This window comes from Triplophysa rosa, linkage group LG11 (genome assembly GCF_024868665.1).
Source record: "Triplophysa rosa linkage group LG11, Trosa_1v2, whole genome shotgun sequence".
Taxonomy (NCBI): Eukaryota; Metazoa; Chordata; class Actinopteri; order Cypriniformes; family Nemacheilidae; genus Triplophysa; species Triplophysa rosa.
The window spans coordinates 292266-314696 of NC_079900.1; the positions used below are offsets into that span (position 1 = coordinate 292266).

Genomic DNA, 22431 nt, shown 5'->3' on the forward strand with positions numbered 1-22431 from the left:
CGTCTCGGAGACGTCTGAACGTCTGTAATACGTCTGCTAAAGATCTGGAGATCTGCTGCTTAAAAACATCTGCTAAACATCTTAGAAAGAGCTGTTGTACATCCATTCTAAATCATAAACATCTTACAGACATCTTCTAGAGGTCTTTATGACGTCTGACAGCAGACATCTCCGAGACGTATTGCAGATGAACAAACTATGTATTGCAGATGACTTACAGATGTAAATGCAGACGTCAAATAGACGTAAACCAGATGTATGTATGTGCTATCAGGGTGGTTAGGAAGTTGAATTGTTAATCGGAACACCAGTGTGGGCAGGAATGACTGAAGGTTAACCACCGCACTGCAATCTGTTGTCATGTGTATGTGTTCATGTGTTAATACCTCACTTTCACTTCCTTTCGTACTTTCTTTGTGTTGTGTGTGGGTGTGTTCAGCGTGGAACGAGACTCATGGAACTCAAAACCCTGGTGAGTTCTGTCTCGTCTATATGATAGAGACTCAAACACATGAGTCAATAACATAAATGATGTGATAAAACACTTTTATTTGTGTATATGTATAATGTCTGTTGTTTGCACAATATGAATGTTTTTGTTTTTAATATGAAGAAGATTTGAAGGAAATGACATCATCTGTCTCAGGTAAAAACACACATGAATGTCTGGAGGGTTTAAATCATTATTCACAGTATACAAACTAAATCTGGTGTCTTTTGTGTCAATGTTGGTGTAGATGTGTTGCTTTGGATCTTTGCTCCTTGTTTCATCATTGTTGTGCTGTTGGTCTGTTTCATCATCTTAAAGTGAGTGACAGAGGAAAACTTGAAAACATCTCAGATCGTTTCTGAGTTCATGACTTTACAGCTGTTTTAATCCAGTGCTGTGTGTGGTTGTGTTGTCAGAGGTCTCATCTGTCGCTGTGCTGGTGTGAGGAGAGACAGGTGAGGGAACATTAAACACACAGACAGACTGAGAGTTTTGAATAACTGAGTTTGTCTGATTCACAGAGATGCTGAAGCTGCTGAGACTGAATCTACACCGGAAGAATGTGAAGACATGGACACAAGCTGATGACGAGTGTTGTTTTGACCAGTGTGGGTGCCGGTGGACATTAAAGGTGTGATGAACTGGGCTTGTTTATTGTTTTATACTGTTGTATGAGGTCTACTTATGACGTTCGCCTGGTTTTTACATTCAAAAACATCAAAATCAATAAGTAATAGGCTATTTTCTACCCAGGTTCTGAGGCCGGCTCTACAAACGATCGTTTGAATGGGCGTGCTGCATTGAAGACTTGGAAGTAAACACCCACTGCTATGATTGGATAACAGTTTGCGTAGTAAACTTAGTTGGAGGCTTCTGTGAATTTGGTTGGAGACGTCACGTTAGGTTACACATTAGCACCATTCACAGTTTTCGCAGGGCATTAGTATTATCTGGAGACCTCCTGTGATTTATAAATGACCTCCCCACATCTGTATTTCATGTGACGCATTCGCACGGGATGATTTGACTCAAATTTACCGACTTATTTCCCGGATGTGATGGCAAGGCTTTGCGTATAGTTTGTATAGCCTATAGTTGTATTGCGTTTAATGATAAATGACCGTACCTGTCAGCATTTGAGACCTGTGATCACGATCCAGAGAGACTCAAATGCTACGAGAGTTTCCATGATAAATAAACAAACGGGAGACTCCCGGTAATTTATGGATATCACCCAGCACCCGAAATAATACCAAAACACTTCAACACAGCCTCCATTATTCGCAAACGGTGGATAAAACCTTGAAAAATGATATATGAGCTCGCCAAATCACAGAGATGGCGATTCGCACTGGCTTATGATCACAGACCACCTCTTCAATTAATACAAATGACTAGAGGTCCCCAGGTAATAATACTAATCCCGTGGGAATAGTGCTCAGGGCATATCAAGCGATCTCTAACAAAGCAATAGTGAGGCATAGTACAAACATGTTTTACTCACATAAGATTGCTGTGCCATTCCTATCGGATCCAATATTGACGGCACAGCACTGCTTTTTCATTTTAGTCTCTCCGCAAATCCAGCGTGGACCTCTGCCTTGTTCACAAAGGAATCCGCGGTGAAATGAAGTGAACAAACGCTCAATGATATAGCCACGTGAGCTGGAACGTCTTTCAAAATAAACTTCAACCCCGCATTGCTAATGTGGGAATCCGAAGGAAGGTTATGCAGAGACTGTGTTCTTCCACAACCAGGCACTGCACAATATTTTGCGATCTTTAACGGCATGTTTATTGCTTGCTCGCGTCATCTATAGTGGGCGGGGCTAGAGAAGTAGTCCTTGATAGTCTTCTGTGGAGGCGGTGTTCAATAGGTGCATTCCAGGACCTGTTCGCTGGGTCTGGTGTCAATAACAGTTGTTATTTCAGTAACAAGGGCGTTTTCAGTTCTGACACTTACAGGATGTTCGCTTGAATACCATTCCCTCTTATATAACAAAGTCTTCCCTCTTTTAATTCATGGCTCCTTTAAGCAGACATAAGTCGTCCGGTCAGAGACAAAGTATATTTTAATATCTTGGTGCTTGAAAGTCTTTACAGTCCTTAGGTAGATGATTTATAAGAGTGTTTTTGTATAGGAACGCACTCTGTAAACAATAAGAACGGAAGAACTTTCGCGCAGCTTGGTCAGGCGAGCTCTGAACTACGTTCTGTTAATACTGTCATCAACGTAATGCCTTCTAGAGCCGAGAGAGGGCGCCAATCTCTAACTGCGGTATAGTAAAGTCCCCCTTTTCCACAATGATGATGTTTTATATGGAGTCAAACTCAGGGATCAGAAATCAAAGAGTTTTTAAAGTTGTAATGTTCTGCCAGTCATGCAGCCCTTTTTTATTTAATCTCATTTCACTATTTTTCATCTTTATTATTGGTGTCAAGTATGTGGTGCAAGTATTATCTGACAGATATCTCTATCACATGTTGTGTTATTCCGTTGTTGTCTTTTTACAATGTTCACTAATATGGATATGAGCTTGTTTTTACAATATTTAAGATTTGCAAATATAATTTGTCCTGTTTCAGGTTTGTTTTTTACTTTTTCATTTGGAATTTAGGAGAAATGCTGTCAGTCCACAAAATGATCATCTTAAACATGTACCTATAACTAGTAAATTCGGAAATAATGAAAAGAGTGGTCTCAATTTTTTATGCAGCTGTATATTCAACTTATGTTTTTATTCTACATTACGTTTTATTACATTTATCTCAACCAAGATTATCGCTCATTTTATTGTATCATCACTTCATCTCTATAGCTTTCATCATCCTTAAGTAACACACACAGTCATTTTCCTGACAGACAGTTGTGAGATCTACTGGATCTAGCATTTTCAGACACACCTAACACTGCCTTTGTATTTAGGTCAAAGTTGATTATTTACTGTAGCCAAAGGGGTCATTTGGATGCAGCATAAGATTGCACGATACATGTACACACACATTTAGTTTAATATACTTCAGCTACGTTTAAAATGAAATCATATTATAAAGTAAAATGTGCTCAATTACGACATTTGATGAATCGGCGCAACATTTCTGTTATCAAACAGCAACACAAATCATTGAATCACATCACATGAAGAAATTAAATCAATCTGATAACTAGAAAGATATCATTTTGTTGTGTTGAAATGAAGCGCTTGATGTGCAGTGAGTGTCCGACAGGTGGCGACAGATCACTGCTGATGACGTCTCATGTGTCCGCACATGCGCATGCGCAGCGCGTGTCTGAGCCACACGCCAGAAGTCAACACAAACACGGACGTCATGGCAGGTGTGTAAACTTTCATATTTTACTGTATTTTACACAGTTTTTCAGTGAGTTGCGTTAAACTTATTTGCTGTTATCATGTTTGTGTCTGTTTATCAACAGCTGAAAATATCGTTATACATACTTACGTACTTGTTTATACACATATTCTGTAGTCTTTCTATGTGGCCTTTATAGTCTATATAGTGTGCATTCCAGTTAATATCAATCAAACTGCAGTAAGCTTGTTTTGATTTAAGCCATAATAACAAAAAAATACAGCTAACTAACACAATGAAACACAATAAAAACATGATAACATAATAAAAAACATGATTTTTGAAAAACGGTGTCATCTCATTTTGGAACAAAACTCTTCATATGTAACAAATGTCTACATTTGTTTGTACTATAACTGAAAGATCGCATGAGTGCTTATTATGTATTTGTGTGTTTTTACTTCATTACAACCCACAAGAATGATCCTGCCCGCAGTACAAGTTATTTTAATACTCCCTGTAGTTGTAGTTTTCTGTAATATATTTTAGAATTGACTACACTTTGTTAATGTATATTCAGAAGTATTATCTATAGAGAATTGATAAACTACACATAAATACTGCAGTATAATTGGAATATTTTACTGTATTAAAGGTCATAAGTACATTATTTAGACATTTTTCCAGTAAATACTGCAGTATTTTTTACATGTGGGAACAAAGCAAAAACATTTAGAAGCTTTTATTAAAATGTAATAATAATAGTTGTTTGGCATCGGTCTGTGGAAGATTTTTACTTCTTGCTCTCTTTTGTAGATCAGTCGAGCGGGGCTGAGGAGGAGTGAGAGAGTGAAGGGGAGGAGCTGAGGCTCGTCCTGATTGGTCGAACGGGTTCCGGCAAAAGTGCCTCAGGAAACACCATCTTAGGAGGCCGTCACTTCCTGTCTGCTCTGAGAGCGGCTTCAGTGACGCGCGTGTGCGAGCGGAGCGGTGCGGCGTGTGACGGCTGCAGGTGGAGGAGGGTGACCGTGGTGGATATGCCGGGATTCGGTGACACTCGACTCGACACCAGTCACGTTCACTCTGAGATCGCCAAGTGCATCGCTCTGACCGCTCCCGGCCCGCACGCGTTCCTGCTCGTCATCCCTTTGGGTCGCTACACGGAGGCTGAGGACCGGGCTGTTGATGAGATGATCCATGTGTTCGGCAAGGAGGCTCTCCATCGTCACACAGTGGTTCTGTTCACACGAGGAGATGAACTGGAAGAGGGAGGAATGGAACGTTTCCTGAATGAATCCGTTCCGGATCGTCTGACGGTTCTGTTGCAGAGATGCGGCGGCCGCTATCACGTCTTCAACAACAGAGAAGCGGAGAACAGAACGCAGGTGAGAGAGCTACTGCAGACGGTGGAGAGGATGCTGGAGGTCACAGGACACACGTGCTACAGCAGCGACGTGTTCCTGCAGGCGGAGCAGGCCATACGAGATGAACAACACCGGATGAGTCAGGAGCGGGCGGAGCTCTGCAGGCTGCGGCGGGTCAGCAGACGTCAGGCCCTGCGCTCCGCTCTGAGCCGCTTCAGAACAGAAGCCGCTCTCTCGGGGAAGGTTCTGGAGCGTGTGAAGGTGCTGGTCGCCGCAGGAGCCACAGGAATGGCGGTGGGGGCTGTGTTCGGAGCCGCGGCTCCTCTGGCTTTGGCAGCGGGGGCCTCGGTGATGGGCGGCTCCGTGGCGGCGGGCGGAGCAATAGTAGCGGTGGCGTCTGGAAAGACAGCAGTGGCTCTGGGAGCGGCGACAGGTGGCGTGTTGGGGGGTTCGGTGGGTGCGCTGGCAGGGGCAGAGGCTGCAGGACCGCAGGCGGCTGCTTTAGAAGCACTGCAGCAGGTTGGAGCGATGGGTGTGTCAGTGGTGGGTGTGGCTGCAGGAGTGGGTGGGGCTGTTGGAGCGGGTGCAGCGATAGGGGCGGTGCTGGAGGGAGGAGCTGAAACGGCAGCAGGAGTGCTCTGTGCCACTAATGCAGTGACTGCACCTCGAGCGCTGGATGCTGCTGGAGCGACCGCACGGATCCTGACGGCCGTGACTGAGATGGGACGAGCGGCGGTTGGCGTTGTGCTCGCCGGAGGGCTGGTGGTGAAGGTGGTGAAGGAAAAGATTCGATCTGGAAATGGAAACAGCCACACGGAACGAAACTCCTACGAGGTCTACTGGAATAAATAAACAATGATCACCGTGTGTTTGACATTGATGATTTATATAACAGAAATACCGCACCAGCACTCATCTTAGTTTATTACTAATCCTGTCTCATTGAATTCATGAAAATAAATCATATGCTGAGAAATGTTTGGACTAGTTTTGTGTAGAAAATAAATCTTTGAATTTAAATTGAAACCAAGCAGATGTGTGACTTCTTTGCAGTTATGACACAACATGAAACAACTGAAACCAATGAAAGACATGTATATGATTGTGTGTTTAAAGTGATGTGACTCATTTTCTTCTGCAGAACCATAACATGATATTTTCTTTTGTGTTCCACTGTAGAAAGACGAGAGAATACATGATGACAGATGATTTTGACAGATTTTTTCTTGTTGTTTGGACAGGTTTGTTTGGTTTTGTGAAGATTTCACTGAAATGCGTTTGTTTATCTTCTAACGCAAAATAAACACGTTACACCTTTAAACCTGGCTGAAGTATTAATGACTTTAATTTTAATTATGAGTTCAGTTCACTCACAAACATCTTTTGCTATAACATCAGTTAAAACAATAACGATACGATGTGACATGTTCAATTCTCTCTCAATTTTTTTTCAAGGTACTTTATGGGCATGATTGCATGTTCTTACAATATTGCCAAAGCTTTGAACATTTACATTACATTTATAATGTCCAAAGCCACTTACAGAGAGTTTGAACATATAACAAAAGACATACAATAAGGACAAACATTAGAGTAAAATTAAAATAAGGTGCTAAGTAAGAGATAAGATATAGAATGAGATATAAAATAAAGTATATCTAAATCAAATGTACATTTTATGCAGAAACATCTCTCTGTCATTGTTTTGAGATTACAGCTCTTTTGAGACATGTTTCTCAGGCTCATTTTGTTTTGATGCGAACAGGTCCCGCTGTTTCTGATGTGAGCATGAAAAGTCAATATGTTAAAAAGTGGTTAGATGCAAAACAGTGGTGACAGTTAAAAGATACAATATATCTTCACAATATTAAATACATATGAACATATATTTTTAGATATTTGTAAAAAGTGTCATATGTTATTATTTGCATACTTTGTAAGCATCTGTAGGGATTAATTCGATTTGTGAAGATGACAGACGCTATCTCTCGTTCTGACATTAACATATTCAGTGAACCATTTTAAACTCCGCCCATTCATTAAATATGAACGATATACGCTTTATTTCCTATGAGGTGCGTGGGCGTGGATTGGTTGAAATGGGCGTGTCGATGCAAATGATCCCAGTGCCTCTGCTCATCGACGTATCATCGGACCACGGTCCAGCGAGCGACCGGATTGGCCGACAGCGCCTGATCTTACGACGGCCATTGACGAGCGCGAGCCAATCGGAGGGGTGCGTCATTGTTTGTGATTGACGTCACCGCTGGAAAGCAAGATGGCCGCTTGTGTACGGTGAACGCTCGACCGACAGCGGAACCGCCTCAAGAGAGGCTGTAAATGTTTGAAACTGATTTCTGATAACCGAATAAAGCCACAGAGACACGTGACGTCCCGCACGAGACGCGCTGAGGATGGACGGCGCGGGGTTCATGGACACCATATACCCGACCCTGTCCGAACTGGGCGATGAGTTCACACTGGGAGACATCGACGGTAAGAGACCGAAACCGAATCGATCGTGACCGCGAGCTCCGGGTTCGGCTCGTGTGTGTAAACGCAGATGTCATGCTGTTCGGTTCGAGCGTGATGACGTCAACATCATGTGTGTGTAATGTGTCAGATGAGTGTGTGATGGATGATTGTGTGTATTATTGTTAAATAAACATCGTGTGTGTAATGACTTGTGTTCTTTACTGTTTTGTCCTCTTGACAGTTTCTCCGTGAATCATTTTGTTTGTCGAGTTGTTTTGTGTTGACATACAGTTCTGTCCAAAAGTTGTTGATGTGAACACACACGCACACACACACCTGGGGCCAGTTGCATACACTTAACCGCTAAGTTAAGAGAGTTAGTCTCACTGACTAGCAATTATTTAGGACCAATCAGTCTTCTCAGATTTCAGTGAGCCCAATCTAGCTTTTTGTGTAACGGACTATAAGAAACTATGACCAGTCTTGAAGGCAAAATGTGCTGATTAACTTGTAAGACTAGTCTAAGCAGTTTATGCAACCGGCCCTGGTCTCATCATCACTCAACATTATATTCACTGCACTTTATGGGGTGGTTTCTCCTACAGGGTTTAGACTAAAATAAATGTTAAAGCTGTTTAAACTGAAAACAACTTCTCAAAATAAACCAGGTCCTTTGATCTGTCTCAGAATACACATCAGTAATGTTTTTTGTAAGACATGATTTGTAATAACTGCTTAAATGTCCTAATTTAACTTGAGGCCTAGTTCTGGTTTAACCTAAACTGCCCCTCAATTAATTTAATTCATAAATGATTTTACACCGTTTACACACATGTGCAGATTGTTGGTTATGATTTATACTAGATGTGTTATCATCAGTTGTTACTGTAATAAAGTTGTAACCCATTTGATCTAACGTGACAGTAAAATACAACTCACTTTCTCTCAAGGTCTGATGTGTGAGTTCAAGGCTGCTGTGGTGTGTGTGGGGGGGGGTTCAGGGTCAGTGGTGTGTGTAGTGTGTCACACTCATGGGAGATTTCAGCTGTGCACACATGATGTGTGTCTGCTGTCACAGGCCGGTTGTTTATCAGTATCAGTGATGAAACTCTCATTGATCTCCTCCTGTGTGTTTGTGTTGTGTGTTCATCAGAGATGCTGCAGTTTGTCAGTAATCAGGTGGATTTTCCGGATCTCTTTGAAGATCAGATGGGGGGCGGTTCTGTGGCTCCTGTACGTGCTCCTCCACAGACGGCCCCCAGCACCATACTGACCCCCCCGCACACCCCCGTACAGACCATCAGCCAGATGCAAACACGCACACCACCGCTGCTGCAGCCCAGACCACAGCCCATCACACAGGTGAGCTCTGACCACACCCATCACACAGAGACCACACCCACTCACTGCCATCACACAGGTGTGCTCTGACCACACCCATCACACCGAGACCACACCCACTCACTGTCATCACACAGGTGAGCTCTGACCACACCCACTCGCACACTGACCACACCCAGTCACAAAGTGACCACACCCACTCACTGCCACCACACAGGTGAGCTCTGACCACACCCACTCACACACTGACCACACCCATCACACCGAGACCACACCCGCTCACAAAGTGACCACACCCACTCACTGCCATCACACAGGTGAGCTCTGACCACACCCACTCACACACTGATCACACAGAGACCACACCCAGTCACAGAGTGACCACACCCACTTACTGCCATCACACAGGTGTGCTCTGACCACACACAGAGACCACACCCACTCACAAAGTGACCACACCCACTCACCGCCATCACACAGGTGAGCTCTGACCACACACACTCACACACTGACCACACCCATCACACCGAGACCACACCCGCTCACAAAGTGACCACACCCACTCACTGCCATCACACAGGTGAGCTCTGACCACACACACTGACCACACCCATCACACAGAGACCACACCCAGATCACAGGTATTGAGGATATTTAAGTGTTGTTGTATGTTTCTGTTTTGGTCTCACTGACATGTGATTTTCTGTGCAGGTGCAGACGTTTCCAGTGCAGACGCTGGCTGTGCAGACGCAGGCGCAGCCGCAAACTGTGATGATCACTCCAACTGCCACAGCGTCTCGTTTTATTCAGAATCAAGTCATCTGTCAGCAGAACCCCAGCGGCGGCTTCCAGGGTAACACACACTAGCAGAGATGGGCAGTATTTTAATTAAATCTATTTCAAATACATATTTAATTACTTTTGAGGATTTTGTCATTTGTATTTTCCTTAACAAAAAAAAGTTAAATGTAATTTGTAATGAAATACTTTGAAAGACTGTATTTTAAAATACTTCAATACTTCTTCAAATTTGTCGTTTTATTCTTGCGTACAATAACTTTTATCTCCGTTATATGTTTTATCACATATTTAAATATACCTTTAAATGACCGATTTAAATAAATTCCATGTGAAAGTGACCTATTTGTGACGGTCCATGTAGATCATATGCAATGTTGTGGTAAACAAAACGTATATTCCAGTACCTCCATGAAGACATATAGGATGCTTAACAACTGCATTAGTCCTATTGATGTCATTTCAAGCCAAGCACCAATGTGTAGTTATCGATGTGCTTCAGAAAAACAGATGTAAACAGACTCTACATGCACACCTGACGTTGAGTCATGTTTTTGTCTGAGAGAAGATGAAGATAAGCACCTGTCATTTCTCCATAAATCATACTGTGCAGTTTGCTTTGAACGCTGTATGGAGCCAGGGTCTGGTTATCAGACACGCGTTTCTCTTCACCCCGCACGCTTCCTTTTGCATTTTTCACAGACGCAGCTGATAACAGCAAAACGTAATTCACGAGGTCAGACAGCAAAAACTGTAACGTGTTTGAAAAATGATATGATGACATTCCGTTGTCACTTATCGAAGGACTCCACATTAAGAATGTTAGCAATAATGAACGGACGATCGCGGATGAGCGTCAAGCGCGGGTAACCCACCTATAGCCGAATGAAAGGTTTTGATTGGTTTTTCAGACCAGACCGTCTGTTATTGGGTGCTGTTCACTTTAGACAACTTTTCTCTCTTTTCCTCTGTGTGTATCTAGCTCCACCGTTCAAATGATTGCTTGTAACATTGGTTGTGTTTTCAAATGACAAGTAACTTGTATTTGATTTAAAAACATTTGATGAGTAAGTATTTGTCATTTGTAACTAAATGCTTTTCGATGTATTTGTGCCCATCTCTGCACACAACCAGATGATGCACAACAGCAGTGTTCTAAACGACTGCTTCTCCTCACAGTCCTCCAGCCGCAGATGCAGAGCATTATGACATCACCGCAGATCCAGCCAATGACCATCCAGCATCAGCGTGTGTTGACTTCAACCGGTCAGACCATCCAGACTCTCTCCACAACACCCGCCACTGTACACACAGTGTCTCAACAATTACCCGTACGTCACACCCACAATTCCCTGCTGCTGTCTGGAGAGACGTGTACTGTGTAGTATGCATACTAACTGCACGGAGCGCTCTACAAGCTGTGTGAGTGGCTCTTAAAGGAGATGCTGTTTTGTGATTGGCTCTCAGGTGTTGCTGCATCAGCCTCAGATCCTGAAGACAGATTCTTTGCTTCTGACGACGCTGAAACCGGACGGAACTCAAGTTCTCTCGACCGTCCAGAGCCCCGCCGGCATTACGACCCTGACCACACCCATACAGACCGCCGCCCTGCAGGTTCCTGTGTGTCTGTTACGTGATGAAGCAAGAAAAACTCAAAGAGTCTTGTTGTGTCCACACTCACGTTTCACGTCTCTCTCTCACAGACCCTAATGGGCAGCAACATTCTGACCACCGTCCCGGTCATGATGGGAGGCGGAGACAAGCTGCCCATCAAACAGATGTCACCCATCACCGCCCACAGTGGGAGCGGCCCTAGGGTGGATCAGGGCGTGACCGTCGCCATGGGAACCGGAGGAGTTGTCAAAGAGGGCGAGAGAAGAACGACACACAACGTCATCGAGAAGCGGTACCGCTCGTCCATAAACGACAAGATCCTGGAGCTCCGGGACCTGGTGATGGGCAGCGACGCTAAGGTTGGTCTCGTCCTCGCACTGCAGGCGTCTCACGCTCACGCTCGCTCTCTCTTAGACAAACAGGTTTGGTTTTTCTGTCACAGATGCACAAGTCAGGCATCCTGCGCAAAGCCATCGACTACATCAAATACCTGCAGCAGATAAACCACAAACTCCGGCAGGAGAACCTCACGCTGAAGATGGCCAATCAGAAGAACAGTGAGTCACATGACCTCCACACACACACACACACACACACACACACTGACCTCTCGCTCACTCGTGTGTGTGTGTGTGTGTGTGTGTCTCAGAGTCTGTGTGTCTGTCAGAGGATGTGGATATGAAGGCCGAGGCGGCGATGATTTCTCCTCCTCCGTCTGATTCGGGGTCCAGTTCTCCTCCTCAGCTCTCGCCCTTCTGCATCGACTCGGAACCGTCCAGTCCGCTGCTGGACAATGAGCAGGTCAGACACACAACATGACGCTTCATGTGAGGTGGGTTAAAGATGTGGTTTGTGAGAATGTTGTTGTTGTGAGTCAGATGAAGAGCGAGCCGGGCTCTCCGTCGTCGGTGGGTGTGATGGACCGCTCTCGTCTGCTGCTCTGCGCGCTCACGTTCCTCTGTCTGTCTCTCAACCCTCTGCCGTCTCTGTTGGGTTCAGAGGAGCGCTGGAGTTCATCTGTCACTCACGGACCCTCGCGCTCTCTCTCCTCGCTGCCCCCCGGACCCTCGCAGGACTTCAGTAAGACAGAGAGAGAGTTCAGTCTGATCTCCAGTCAGTCGTGTGTTCGCTCATCTCATGTCATGTCTCTCTCTGTGTGTGTGTGTCAGTGGAGTGGATGCGCTTGCTGTTGCCGTGGTTTCTGGTGTGGGTTCTGAGCGGGGTGGGCGTGGTTTGGGGGTGTGTCCGGGTGCTGTATCTGTGGGAACCGGTGACGCCCCTCCACTCGCCCAAATCTGTGAGCTTCTGGAGACACCGCAAACAAGCCGACCTACAACTCTACAGGGTACAAACACACACACACACACACGACAAACACATCGCACAAACACATACACACAAACACACATTACACACACATCGCACAAACACACATCACACACTCAAACACATACATATCAAAGACATATCACACAAATACACACATCACACAAGACAGATGCAGGCAGGTGACGTGTGTGTATGTTTGTGTGTTTCAGGGTGATTATTCGTCTGCGGCGGCGAGTCTTCAGACGTGTCTGTCAGTGTTATCCAGAGTTCTGCCCATCACCACATTCGACATCACCTGCTCTCTCTCCTGGAATCTGATTCGCTACTGTCTGAGAAAACCCGCCCCTCTGGGCTGGCTGGTACGTTTGGTTGGTGGGAAGCAGGAGGGGGAGGAGTCAAAGACGAGCTCACGGGACGCAGCACTGGTGTATCATAAACTCAGTCAACTGCAGCTCACAGGTGTGTGTGTGTGTTTGTGTCTGTCTGTTTGTCTTTGTGTGTGTTTGTGTGTGTGTTTGTCTTTGTGTGTGTGTGTGTGTTTGTGTCTGTCTGTTTGTCTTTGTGTGTGTTTGTCTTTGTGTGTGTGTGTGTGTGTGTGTGTGTGTGTGTGTGTGTGTGTGTCTGTTTGTCTTTGTGTGTGTGTCTCGTGTGTGTGTCTGCGTGTCGTGTGTGTGTGCGTGTGTGGGTGTGTTACTGTAATGTATTTGAATGAGAGGAATGTGACGTGCTCTAACTCCATGACAATTAATGACCGTTAAAGTGTGTGTGTGTGTTGTGTGTGTGTGTGCGTGTGTGTGTGCGTGCGCTGCGTGCGTGCGTGCGTGCGTGGTGTGTGTGTGTGTGTGTGTGTGTGTGTGTGTGTGTGTGTGTGTGTGTGTGCGTGTGTGTGTGCGTTGCAGGTAAGCTGGAGCGCAGTCCTCTGTGGGGTGTTTGTGTTTCTCTCAGTGCGGTGAATCTGTCTAGAAGTGCAGAAGGGAAGATTTCAGTGACACAACAGATTGAGATCTTTGTGACGGCAGCCATCAGCCTGAGGACATCGCTGGGAAAACATCTCACCTGCCTGCCTGTGAGCACACACACACACACACACACACACACACACCAGCACACACTGATGTCGCTCTCTCTCTCTCTCAGGGTTATCTATCAAGTTGTGCTGAGAGTTTGGCCTGTCAATCAGACTCTAAGCCCCTCCCAGACAGTCTGCTCTGGATCTTCACACCATTGGGCCGTCAGTTTTTCCTGAGCTGTGATTGGTCAGTGAGGTCAGAGAGCAGCGAGCAGATTTTCACCTCTCAGAGAGATCAGGGTGAGACAAACAAACAAACAAAGAAAGGCAGCCAATCACAGCCGACAAATGTGTTCATGTGTTTTCTGTCTGCAGTGGATCCTGTAGCACAACTGCACCGCTGCTTCTGTGAGAAACTTCTGGAACGAGCCGTTCACACACTGATCGAGCCACAGAGCGGCAAACACACTGAGGATTCTGGGTACAAACACACACTCTCGCTCTTGAAACCGCATAGCAACACACGTGATCATGTGCTGTCATTGATGTGTTTGTAGGGAGTTCTCTGGAGTTCTGGAGTTCCTGCAGCTGTTGAACAGTTGCACTGAAGACTCCGCCCCCTCCACCGCCCCCTTCCCTGCGCTGGCCAATCAGAACACAGCACCAGGTTTGTGTGGCTGTATGTTCATGGCCTCATGTCTGTTGTGAGTGTTGATGTTATCGTGGACTCTTGTGTGTTCAGTGAGGGACCCCGTGTGCCGCTGGTGGGCTTCGGTGCTGAAGGCCGCGGTTCATTGGCTGCAGGGTGATGATGCATCCGTGAGGTCACTGCTGTCAGAGGCGGAGCGTATGCCCAGAGCTCTTCACACTCTAGAGTGAGCGATAAACATCATGTAAAGTGTTTGTGTGTTGCCCGTGTGTAGCTCTGCTGTAAGCCCGTGTGTGTGTGTGTGTGCCAGTCACCCGCTACCCAAGGCCGTGTTGGCGTTGTGTAAGGCCGTTCAGATGAGTGTGTGTCCTCAGAAGGGAGAGGGCGTGTCCAGCTGTCTCGCTCACTGTCAGCGCGCCGGCGCTCACCTGCACGTCAGTGTGTCGCAGTCACACAACAACACCTGGCTACACAAGGTACAACACACACTCGCACATCTACAACAACACATGGGATTGACGTATAAACGAGTGACGTCTTCTTTTAGGGGGTGGAGCTTCTGGTGTGTGACCTCCTCCTGACTCTGAGAACCAGCCTATGGCAGCGCGGCGGGGGGTCTAACGGAGAGCCTGGCCCCGCCCCCGGAGCGCAGCTGGCTGGATTTCAGAGGGACTTGAGCTCTTTGAGGAGACTCGGACAAGCTCATAGACGAGCTCAACACAAGGTGACCTTTGACCCACACCTTCACATTCTAACGCGCACGTTGGACACTGACGTTAAACGTGATGTTTGTGTCTTCAGCTGTTCCTCCACGAGACCACCGTCAGACTGATGGCTGGAGCCAGTCCCACACGCACACACCAACTGCTGCGCAACAGAACGCACAACTACAGCGCGACAGGTAAACGCCTCAAACGCTGCCACACCTCCCTCCCGCAGCCGTGGCTGTGAAGGGCATTCACGTGTCCTTGTTTGTGTTGATGTCATCAGACGGCGAGCGTGAGAGAGCTCATGTCATTCTGTTGGCGTGTCGTCACCTGCCGCTGCCCTTACTGACGCCTCCGGGTCACCGCGCTCGTCTGCTCGCTGAAGCCAAACGTACGCTGGAGAGAGTCGGAGACCGCCGCTCGCTGCAGGACTGTCAACAGATTCTACTGAGACTGGGAGGAGGGACCACCATCGCTGCGTCATAACACACACACACACACAGTATGTTAGTGAGGAAATCAACATTAGATGTATAATAGTTTCACACTTACACACACACACGCTCGGTTCAGTGTGTATTTATTGTAGTACCCAGCATCCTCCTCGACTACCTCTCTCTCACACACACACACATTGTACAGAACCGTGTAGAGACCAAAGTCTTTTAGAACACATGGATGGATGGGGGGGTTATCATGTGTAATTAGCTCATGTCACATGCTTTATTGTGTATTTGCTTATTGTAGTTCATGAGTATTTTCTGTTTACTATTGGATGTATTTGGGAACATTAGATCAGGGCTTTTATTATGAAGTCACATGACGATCAGATAAAAGTCTCTCACACAGAGTGAAGCTCAATGGAAGAAAGTTGTGTTTATTATGTTGCTCAGTTTGTCATAATTTAAAGTGTTCAAGGTTCTGCTTGTGTTTTAAACTCTTTCACTCGCTCATGTTTGTTTGTTTTGTGCAGATTTCTATTTCTTGATTTGTTTTTTAAATAAATTGCAGATGCCATTGAAAAAACAGCATGTGTTCAGGTGTCTGTAGATTCTTTGGGAATCATTGTGTTTCTGATGTTGAATAAATGTAATGTTTGTGGATCATGTGACTGACATGTATGATGGACAGTGCCACAGATGATGTATCTGTTATAAATAACGGAAACACACAGCACTAAAGCTGATAAGTTATGATCATTAGCAGACAGACAGATGGAAATGTGTCTTAAAGGGACAGTTCACCCAAATACATAAATCAAGTTCTGTCATTATTTACTCACCTCATTACTCAAATCTGCTAAACGCAGGGAAAGATAGTTCTACTCTTAACAAACAGTTCTTGGACCCCATTGACTACAATAGTAGGAGAAAAGTGCCTCAGAACTATTTGCTGTCCTACATTCTTCGAAATATCTCATTTTGTGTTCAACTGAACAAAGACATTTATAAAGCAAGTTTTCCTACTACGGTAGTCAATGGTGGCAAAGATCTGTTTGGTTACAAGCATTCTTACAAATATCTTTCTCTGTGTTCAGCACAAAGACGTTTGCAACAACTCGAGTAAATGATGACAGAATGTAGATTTTTGCGTGAACTGTTCTTTTAATTCCACAGTAAGTTGCTTTCGATACAGTGAAATTGTGTCTGTCTTTGCTATCGTGTCATTTGGTTAATGTCTGTCAGTATCTGAGGAGTTTTAATTATTTTATTATAACGCTGATTGGTAATAATATACTTTTTACAATATATTGTAAAAACAAAATACACATAAAGCAAATTAAGTTGCCGTGTCTGGTTGAGGCGCCTGCATGTATACAATTATTTGTACATTTAGGAGTACATTAGCACACTAAGGCCCGGTTTCATAGACAAGGCTTAGCCTAGGCCAGACCTATGCCTTAGTTAATTTAAGCTATTTAAGTCGCTTTTATTAAAATGCCTTAGAAAAAAACGTTACTGATGTGCATCTTGAGACAAAACAATGGCACTGACATATGTTAAGATATGTCGGGGCGAGTTATTTTCAGTTGAGACAGCTCAAAATTCATTTTAGTCTGGGACTAGCCTTAAGCCTTGTCTGTGAAACCGGGGCTAAAAGTCTTAAGAAAAGCTTTTTTGATTAAACTTTAATTATGAAAACCGTTTGGTCTTTTATTTTGTAATCTCCTGTTGTTTCCGGAAGTGGATGTTTCTTTCGGAGTGTGTTTCTCACGTGTCTATGAAAACTCGTGAAAATGGTGAAAAAGGGCACAAACAAACCGAGAAGCGGAATGAAACAGAAACAAAAGAAATGTGTGCTGATGTTTGATGATAAAGATCGACAGTAAGTTCATTATAACAACACATGTGTTTCAGTTCACACACGAGGTCTCTCTCGGTGATTATATGACGGATAAATGATGTTTGTTGCTAAACAGTTCAGAGGTTTATCATCCATAGCTCAGGGTGAAGTTCTCGGTTGCTCCAGTAGAAAGAGACTTGAAGAGTTTGACACATTGTTGAGATCTCTTCTGAAACTCTTAGAGACATTTCTGACTCTTTCTCAGGAGAAATATCTGAGATGCAGATGAGACTTGAGCACAAGTTTCCATTTGCTTTCATTTTAATCTCATTGGTGTCTAAGCGAAACATTTGACTCATTTATTGACTCACTGTTGTAAAAGTGTACTACTAAGCATGGTTTTGTTTTGTGGATTCTTTTTTGGTTCTACAAATCTCATGATTAAACTGTACTGTAACAAATCCTCTGTTAGATTCAATTGATTTATCTAAAGCGCTTTTCACAATTTTGCATTGTTGCAAAATATAGCTGGTGGTTGTATGGTGGTTTTTCTACCACAGTATGAAGTTTTTCTATTATTGTATTAAGTTTTTCTATTATTGATTGAGTTTTTATATGAAACAATGCATTTAAACTAGCTATAGCTATAGGTCTCACACACTTCTCTAACACAGAAAAGGCTATGAGTCTCATAGTAAACAGGCCAAGTTGAACATTAAACAGCACCATAAGACACACTATATACAGCACCATAAGACACACTATATACAGCACCATAAGACACACTATATACAGCACCATAAGACATCCTTTGCACGCAAACGCTTGGAGCACACACACAATATGTACTCTTCACACGAGATCTAGGGGTAGTAAATGTCAATATGACATACATTCGCATTTCAGAGATGGATGTATGTGTCTTTCATACAGTAGCAACTGACAAAATGACATACATCTACATTTTAAAGATGGATGTATGTACATACAGTTTTTAATCCTTTAAAAGGTTTCGCCACAGTTAAAAGTTAACGTAAGAAGTTTGATATATAACTGTGGAAAGTCAAAAGAGGATGGGCAAACAAAAATAAGTGATGTCATGTAGAACCTGATTGGGAGAAGATGATGTCAGGTAAATATGATTGGTTTAAACTGTGATAACGACTTGAGAACAGTGTATAAAAGATGGAGTCAGAAGTGTATTTGTTAGGCATCTACAGATGAAATCTGTATGTCTCTCTTTGATTGCTCAAGCAAATCAAGATTGAAACCTCTTGAAACCTGGCTCTCTGGTCTTCGTGAATTCTTACAACATTGGCTGATCAACTTTTCGCCACTACAGTTGCTATAGTAACGAGAAATTAATATGAAAATACATGGTGATTTTGTGGTTGTCGTGTTTTAACTGGAATGTGCTTTTTGTAGTAAAATTGTGATGAGTTTTCATAATCATAAGAGATGTTTTAATGCTGTTTTTCTCTACAGAACTGAGTCGTGTTCATATCTGATGTGTTTGTGTTTGTCAGAGAGTTCCTGACGGGTTTTCACAAGAGGAAAGTTGAGCGACGGAAAGCTGCAATGGAGGAGATGAAGAAGAAACTGAAAGATGAGCAGAAGAGAGTCAGAGACGAGGTGATGATGACGTGTGTGTGTGTGTGCATGCGTGCTTGCGTGATGATGACGTGTGTGTGTGTGTGTGTGTGTGTGTGTGTGTGTGTGTGTGTGTGTGTGTGTGTGTTCATGTTTGTATATTGTCGGTACACGATCCGGGATGCCTGCACGATCCGTCCGCGCATGCGCATAATGACGTAGTAGAAATAGACCCGCCGTGAACTGTTAAATGAAAAACACAATGTAGTCTACAAAAATATGCCGCCAGTTGTGCCGCCTGGCCGTCAAGTGTTTCATCGCATGCGTGATACCAATAGTGTAGCTGGATAAAGAAGGACGCGGCCTCTTGACATGTCTTCACCACAAAACTTCAAATGCTATTAGATTATTAATGATAATCTTAAACTACAATTTATTTTATTATTAAGTTTATTTATTTTATTTAGCCTTGTTGTGCAAGTTCTCTGGAGCTTGTGCAGAGGCAGCAGCTTTTGCCAGAGGGGAACTGGAATCCCCTGGTTGGGCCTGGGTTCTCCTGAGGTTTTTTTTCTCGATTAGAGTTTTGGGTTCCTCGCCACCGTTTGCATACTGTTTTTGCACTATCTGCCTGACCGGGGGGGCTGCTTTAGAATCTTAAAGTTTTACTTAATTAATATTGCATATAGGAATTTATTATCTGTTATATTTGACCTGTGCTTCTCTCTCCTTTATCCTAAATGTGTGCTCTCACTGAGCGTGTGTGTGTGTGCGTACTTGTCTGTGTACGTACGTGTATGTGTGTGTGTGTGTGTGTCTCTGTGTCTGTGTGTGTTGGTGTGTGTGCGTGTTGTGTGTGTGGAGTGTTTTGTGTGTGGGTATGTCTGTCTTCTGTGTTTTCAACCTTTTCTTGTTTTTGCAGGTACAACTTTGATTGTTTTGCTTGTAGTCAATGTGTCTCATGTACAGCTGCTTTGTAACAATGAAAATTGTAAAAGCGCTATATAAATAAAGTTGAGTTGAGTTGAGTTGAGTGTAGGGAAACCGTGACGTTGTTTACTACGTAATTACGCGCATGCGCAGAACGGATCGTGCAGGCATCCCGGATCGTGTACCGACAATGATGACGTGTGTGTGTGCGTGCGTGCGTGCGTGCGTGATGATGACGTGCGCGTGCGCGCGTGATGATGGCGTGCGCGTGCGCGCGTGATGATGACGTGTGTGTGCGCATGCTTGCGTGATGATGACGTGTGTGTGTGCCTAAATGTCTCTCTTCCTCTTACAGAGACACAAAGAATATTTAAATATGCTGAAGGAGCGGCAAGAAGCTCTGAGTGAGTTTCATAAATGTTATTAAGATGTATAATTAGATGTGTTTCACATCAACAATCTAATGTGTGTGCGTGCGTGCGTGCGTCCATCCAGACGAGGCAGATGAGCCGGATGAACTGGAAGACGCAATTACATCGACCACTGAGTGTCTTCAGTACAATCACCCCAACCACACGGTTACCGTAACAACCATCAGTGACCTCGACCTATCAGGATCAAGACTGCTGGAGTCCCAGAGAGTGATGGTGAGACAGTCAAAGCGTGTCGGCTCTTAGATCATCACTGTGTGATGAAGTGACTGTGTGAGATGTGTTTGTCTTTCTCCAGACGCCTGAAAACTGTGATGATGATGATGATGATGATAAAGATGATAAAGCAGAGAGAGTGAAGTCCCTGCCAAGGAATGCCGGAAAGCCCATCCTCTCGAAAAAGTACCATCAGCTTCACTCGACCACACATGAACGACTATCATACGAATGATAACAAAACATTCATATTCATTTTTCTGTTTGTAGAATTCAGTCACTCACGGCATCCATTCACATTTTCACAAAACGGAAGAGACAGAAGCACAAACAGGAATCGAGGGGGCAACATCGTCAGAGTGACAGGAAGTCATCGGTCACCCATGAAAACAAGCTCCGCCTCGGCAGAACAACCAAGAAGCAGAGACGCAAGCGGACTGGAGCGAAAGGGCGGAGTCAGGACTGATCTGTGTGTTGTGTTGTTTAGCTCACACTGCACATGTTTGTTCTTGTATTCTTGTGATACTGTAAGGACATTCAGAATAGATTTTTCATCTTAATATGTGATGTTTACAGTTCTTGAGCCTCTGAATATCTGAACACTTACATTATAATCTTTAGGAAATGTAATATTCAAGATACCAGGCACACCTGAGAACACAATGAGAAAAAATACTGTTTCAATTGTCAAGGTATTTTACTGACTTTAAAGTTCAGCTAAAAATCTAAATGTATTCTCTCTCATGTGTTTGTAAATCTGTTTGTGAGTCGTTCTTCAGTGGAACACAATAAAAAGATATTTTGAGAAATGTCTCAGTGGTTTTGTGTTCATACAATGGAAGTCTATGGAGTTCAGCGTTGCTTGATTATCAAAATTCTTCAAAATATCTTATTTTGTGTTATAATAAAGAAAGAAACTCGTACAGGTTTGACATGAAATGAAGATGACCAAATGACATGTTTAATCTCTTTTTTTAACAAATGCTGATATTACAGTCATGAGATTTTTAAATTGATGTTAATTTTAAATTGTTCTATTTTTCTTATTTTGTTTTTAAGATGAAATATGACACAAACATGTTTTAATGGTTGCCTGTGTTGGTTTTCATAAGTTATTATTAAACTTGTCAGTTTTAAAAGTGTCAGTATTTAGTGTTGACTGTGTGTCGTTTACCATCTGCAGCAGAAGTGTGTGTGTGTGTGTGTCTCATTTGAAACTGCTGATATTTAATACACACAACAGATGGACACACACAAGACTCACTATCAGCTATTGTTTAGCAGCCAATGAGAGTGTGTGTGTGAGGAAACACACGCGGTCTGTTCATCTCACAGACTCAATCGACTCTCATCTGCTGCTCAGGTAACACAGTCTCACTGTCTGTCTGATCATGTGGTTTTGTCTCATAATGCCTGTTTTTTGTGTCCTTGTGTTAATATCAGATTATGCTTGTGTTGCTGTTACAGAGCGATTTGACATCAGTCTAAGTTTGTTGATGTTACAGAGTCTGACTGTGCTGTTTTAACAGAGTCTGACTGTGCTGTTTTAACAGAGTCTGACTGTGCTGTTATAACAGAGTCTGACTGTGCTGTTTTAACAGAGTCTGATTGTGCTGTTTTAAAAGAGTCTGATTGTGCTGTTTTAATAGAGTCTGATTGTGCTGTTTTAATAGAGTCTTATTGTGCTGTTATAACAGAGTCTGATTGTGCTGTTTTAATAGAGTCTGACTGTGCTGTTTTAACAGAGTCTGACTGTGCTGTTGTAATAGAGTCTGACTGTGATGTTTTAACAGAGTCTGATTGTGCTGTTTTAACAGAGTCTGATTGTGCTGTTTTAACAGAGTCTTATTGTGCTGTTATAACAGAGTCTGACTGTGCTGTTTTAACAGAGTCTGA

General features: G+C 43.8%; 3 protein-coding genes and 1 long non-coding RNA gene across 5 annotated transcripts; all 4 read left to right on the top strand.

The window, feature by feature from the left end:
- Positions 1-263: 263 nt before the first annotated feature.
- On the top strand, positions 264-3146 carry LOC130561188 (uncharacterized). Its single transcript, XR_008963792.1, has 4 exons — positions 264-807; positions 907-945; positions 1012-1121; positions 1244-3146. It is a non-coding gene; the product is annotated as an uncharacterized LOC130561188 (long non-coding RNA).
- Positions 3147-3774: 628 nt separating this feature from the next.
- Positions 3775-6491, top strand: LOC130561132 (uncharacterized). Of its 2 annotated transcripts, none has more exons than XM_057345278.1 (2): positions 3775-3827; positions 4619-6491. In XM_057345278.1, the coding sequence occupies exon 2, from the start codon at positions 4840-4842 to the stop codon at positions 6016-6018; it is 1179 nt and encodes a 392-aa protein (XP_057201261.1). In that variant the 5' UTR covers positions 3775-3827; positions 4619-4839; the 3' UTR covers positions 6019-6491. The 2 variants fall into 2 exon arrangements, with proteins under 2 accessions (XP_057201261.1, XP_057201262.1); XM_057345279.1 differs by having other exon boundaries at positions 3793-3827; positions 4624-6491.
- A 918-nt stretch (positions 6492-7409) lies between these two features.
- srebf2 (sterol regulatory element binding transcription factor 2) lies at positions 7410-16191 on the top strand. The gene is made up of 20 exons (XM_057345220.1): positions 7410-7662; positions 8795-9003; positions 9694-9835; positions 10960-11111; positions 11248-11394; positions 11484-11753; positions 11837-11951; positions 12044-12195; positions 12273-12474; positions 12564-12739; positions 12933-13182; positions 13623-13789; positions 13861-14032; positions 14108-14213; positions 14290-14399; positions 14475-14607; positions 14692-14857; positions 14929-15105; positions 15183-15282; positions 15372-16191. Exons 1-20 carry the CDS (start codon positions 7581-7583, stop codon positions 15572-15574), a joined length of 3231 nt encoding a protein of 1076 aa, XP_057201203.1. The 5' UTR covers positions 7410-7580; the 3' UTR covers positions 15575-16191.
- A 1080-nt stretch (positions 16192-17271) lies between these two features.
- Positions 17272-21336, top strand: nol12 (nucleolar protein 12). Its single transcript, XM_057345329.1, has 6 exons — positions 17272-17413; positions 18898-19003; positions 20244-20292; positions 20384-20535; positions 20618-20721; positions 20806-21336. Exons 1-6 carry the CDS (start codon positions 17325-17327, stop codon positions 20999-21001), a joined length of 696 nt encoding a protein of 231 aa, XP_057201312.1. The 5' UTR covers positions 17272-17324; the 3' UTR covers positions 21002-21336.
- Positions 21337-22431: the final 1095 nt, after the last annotated feature.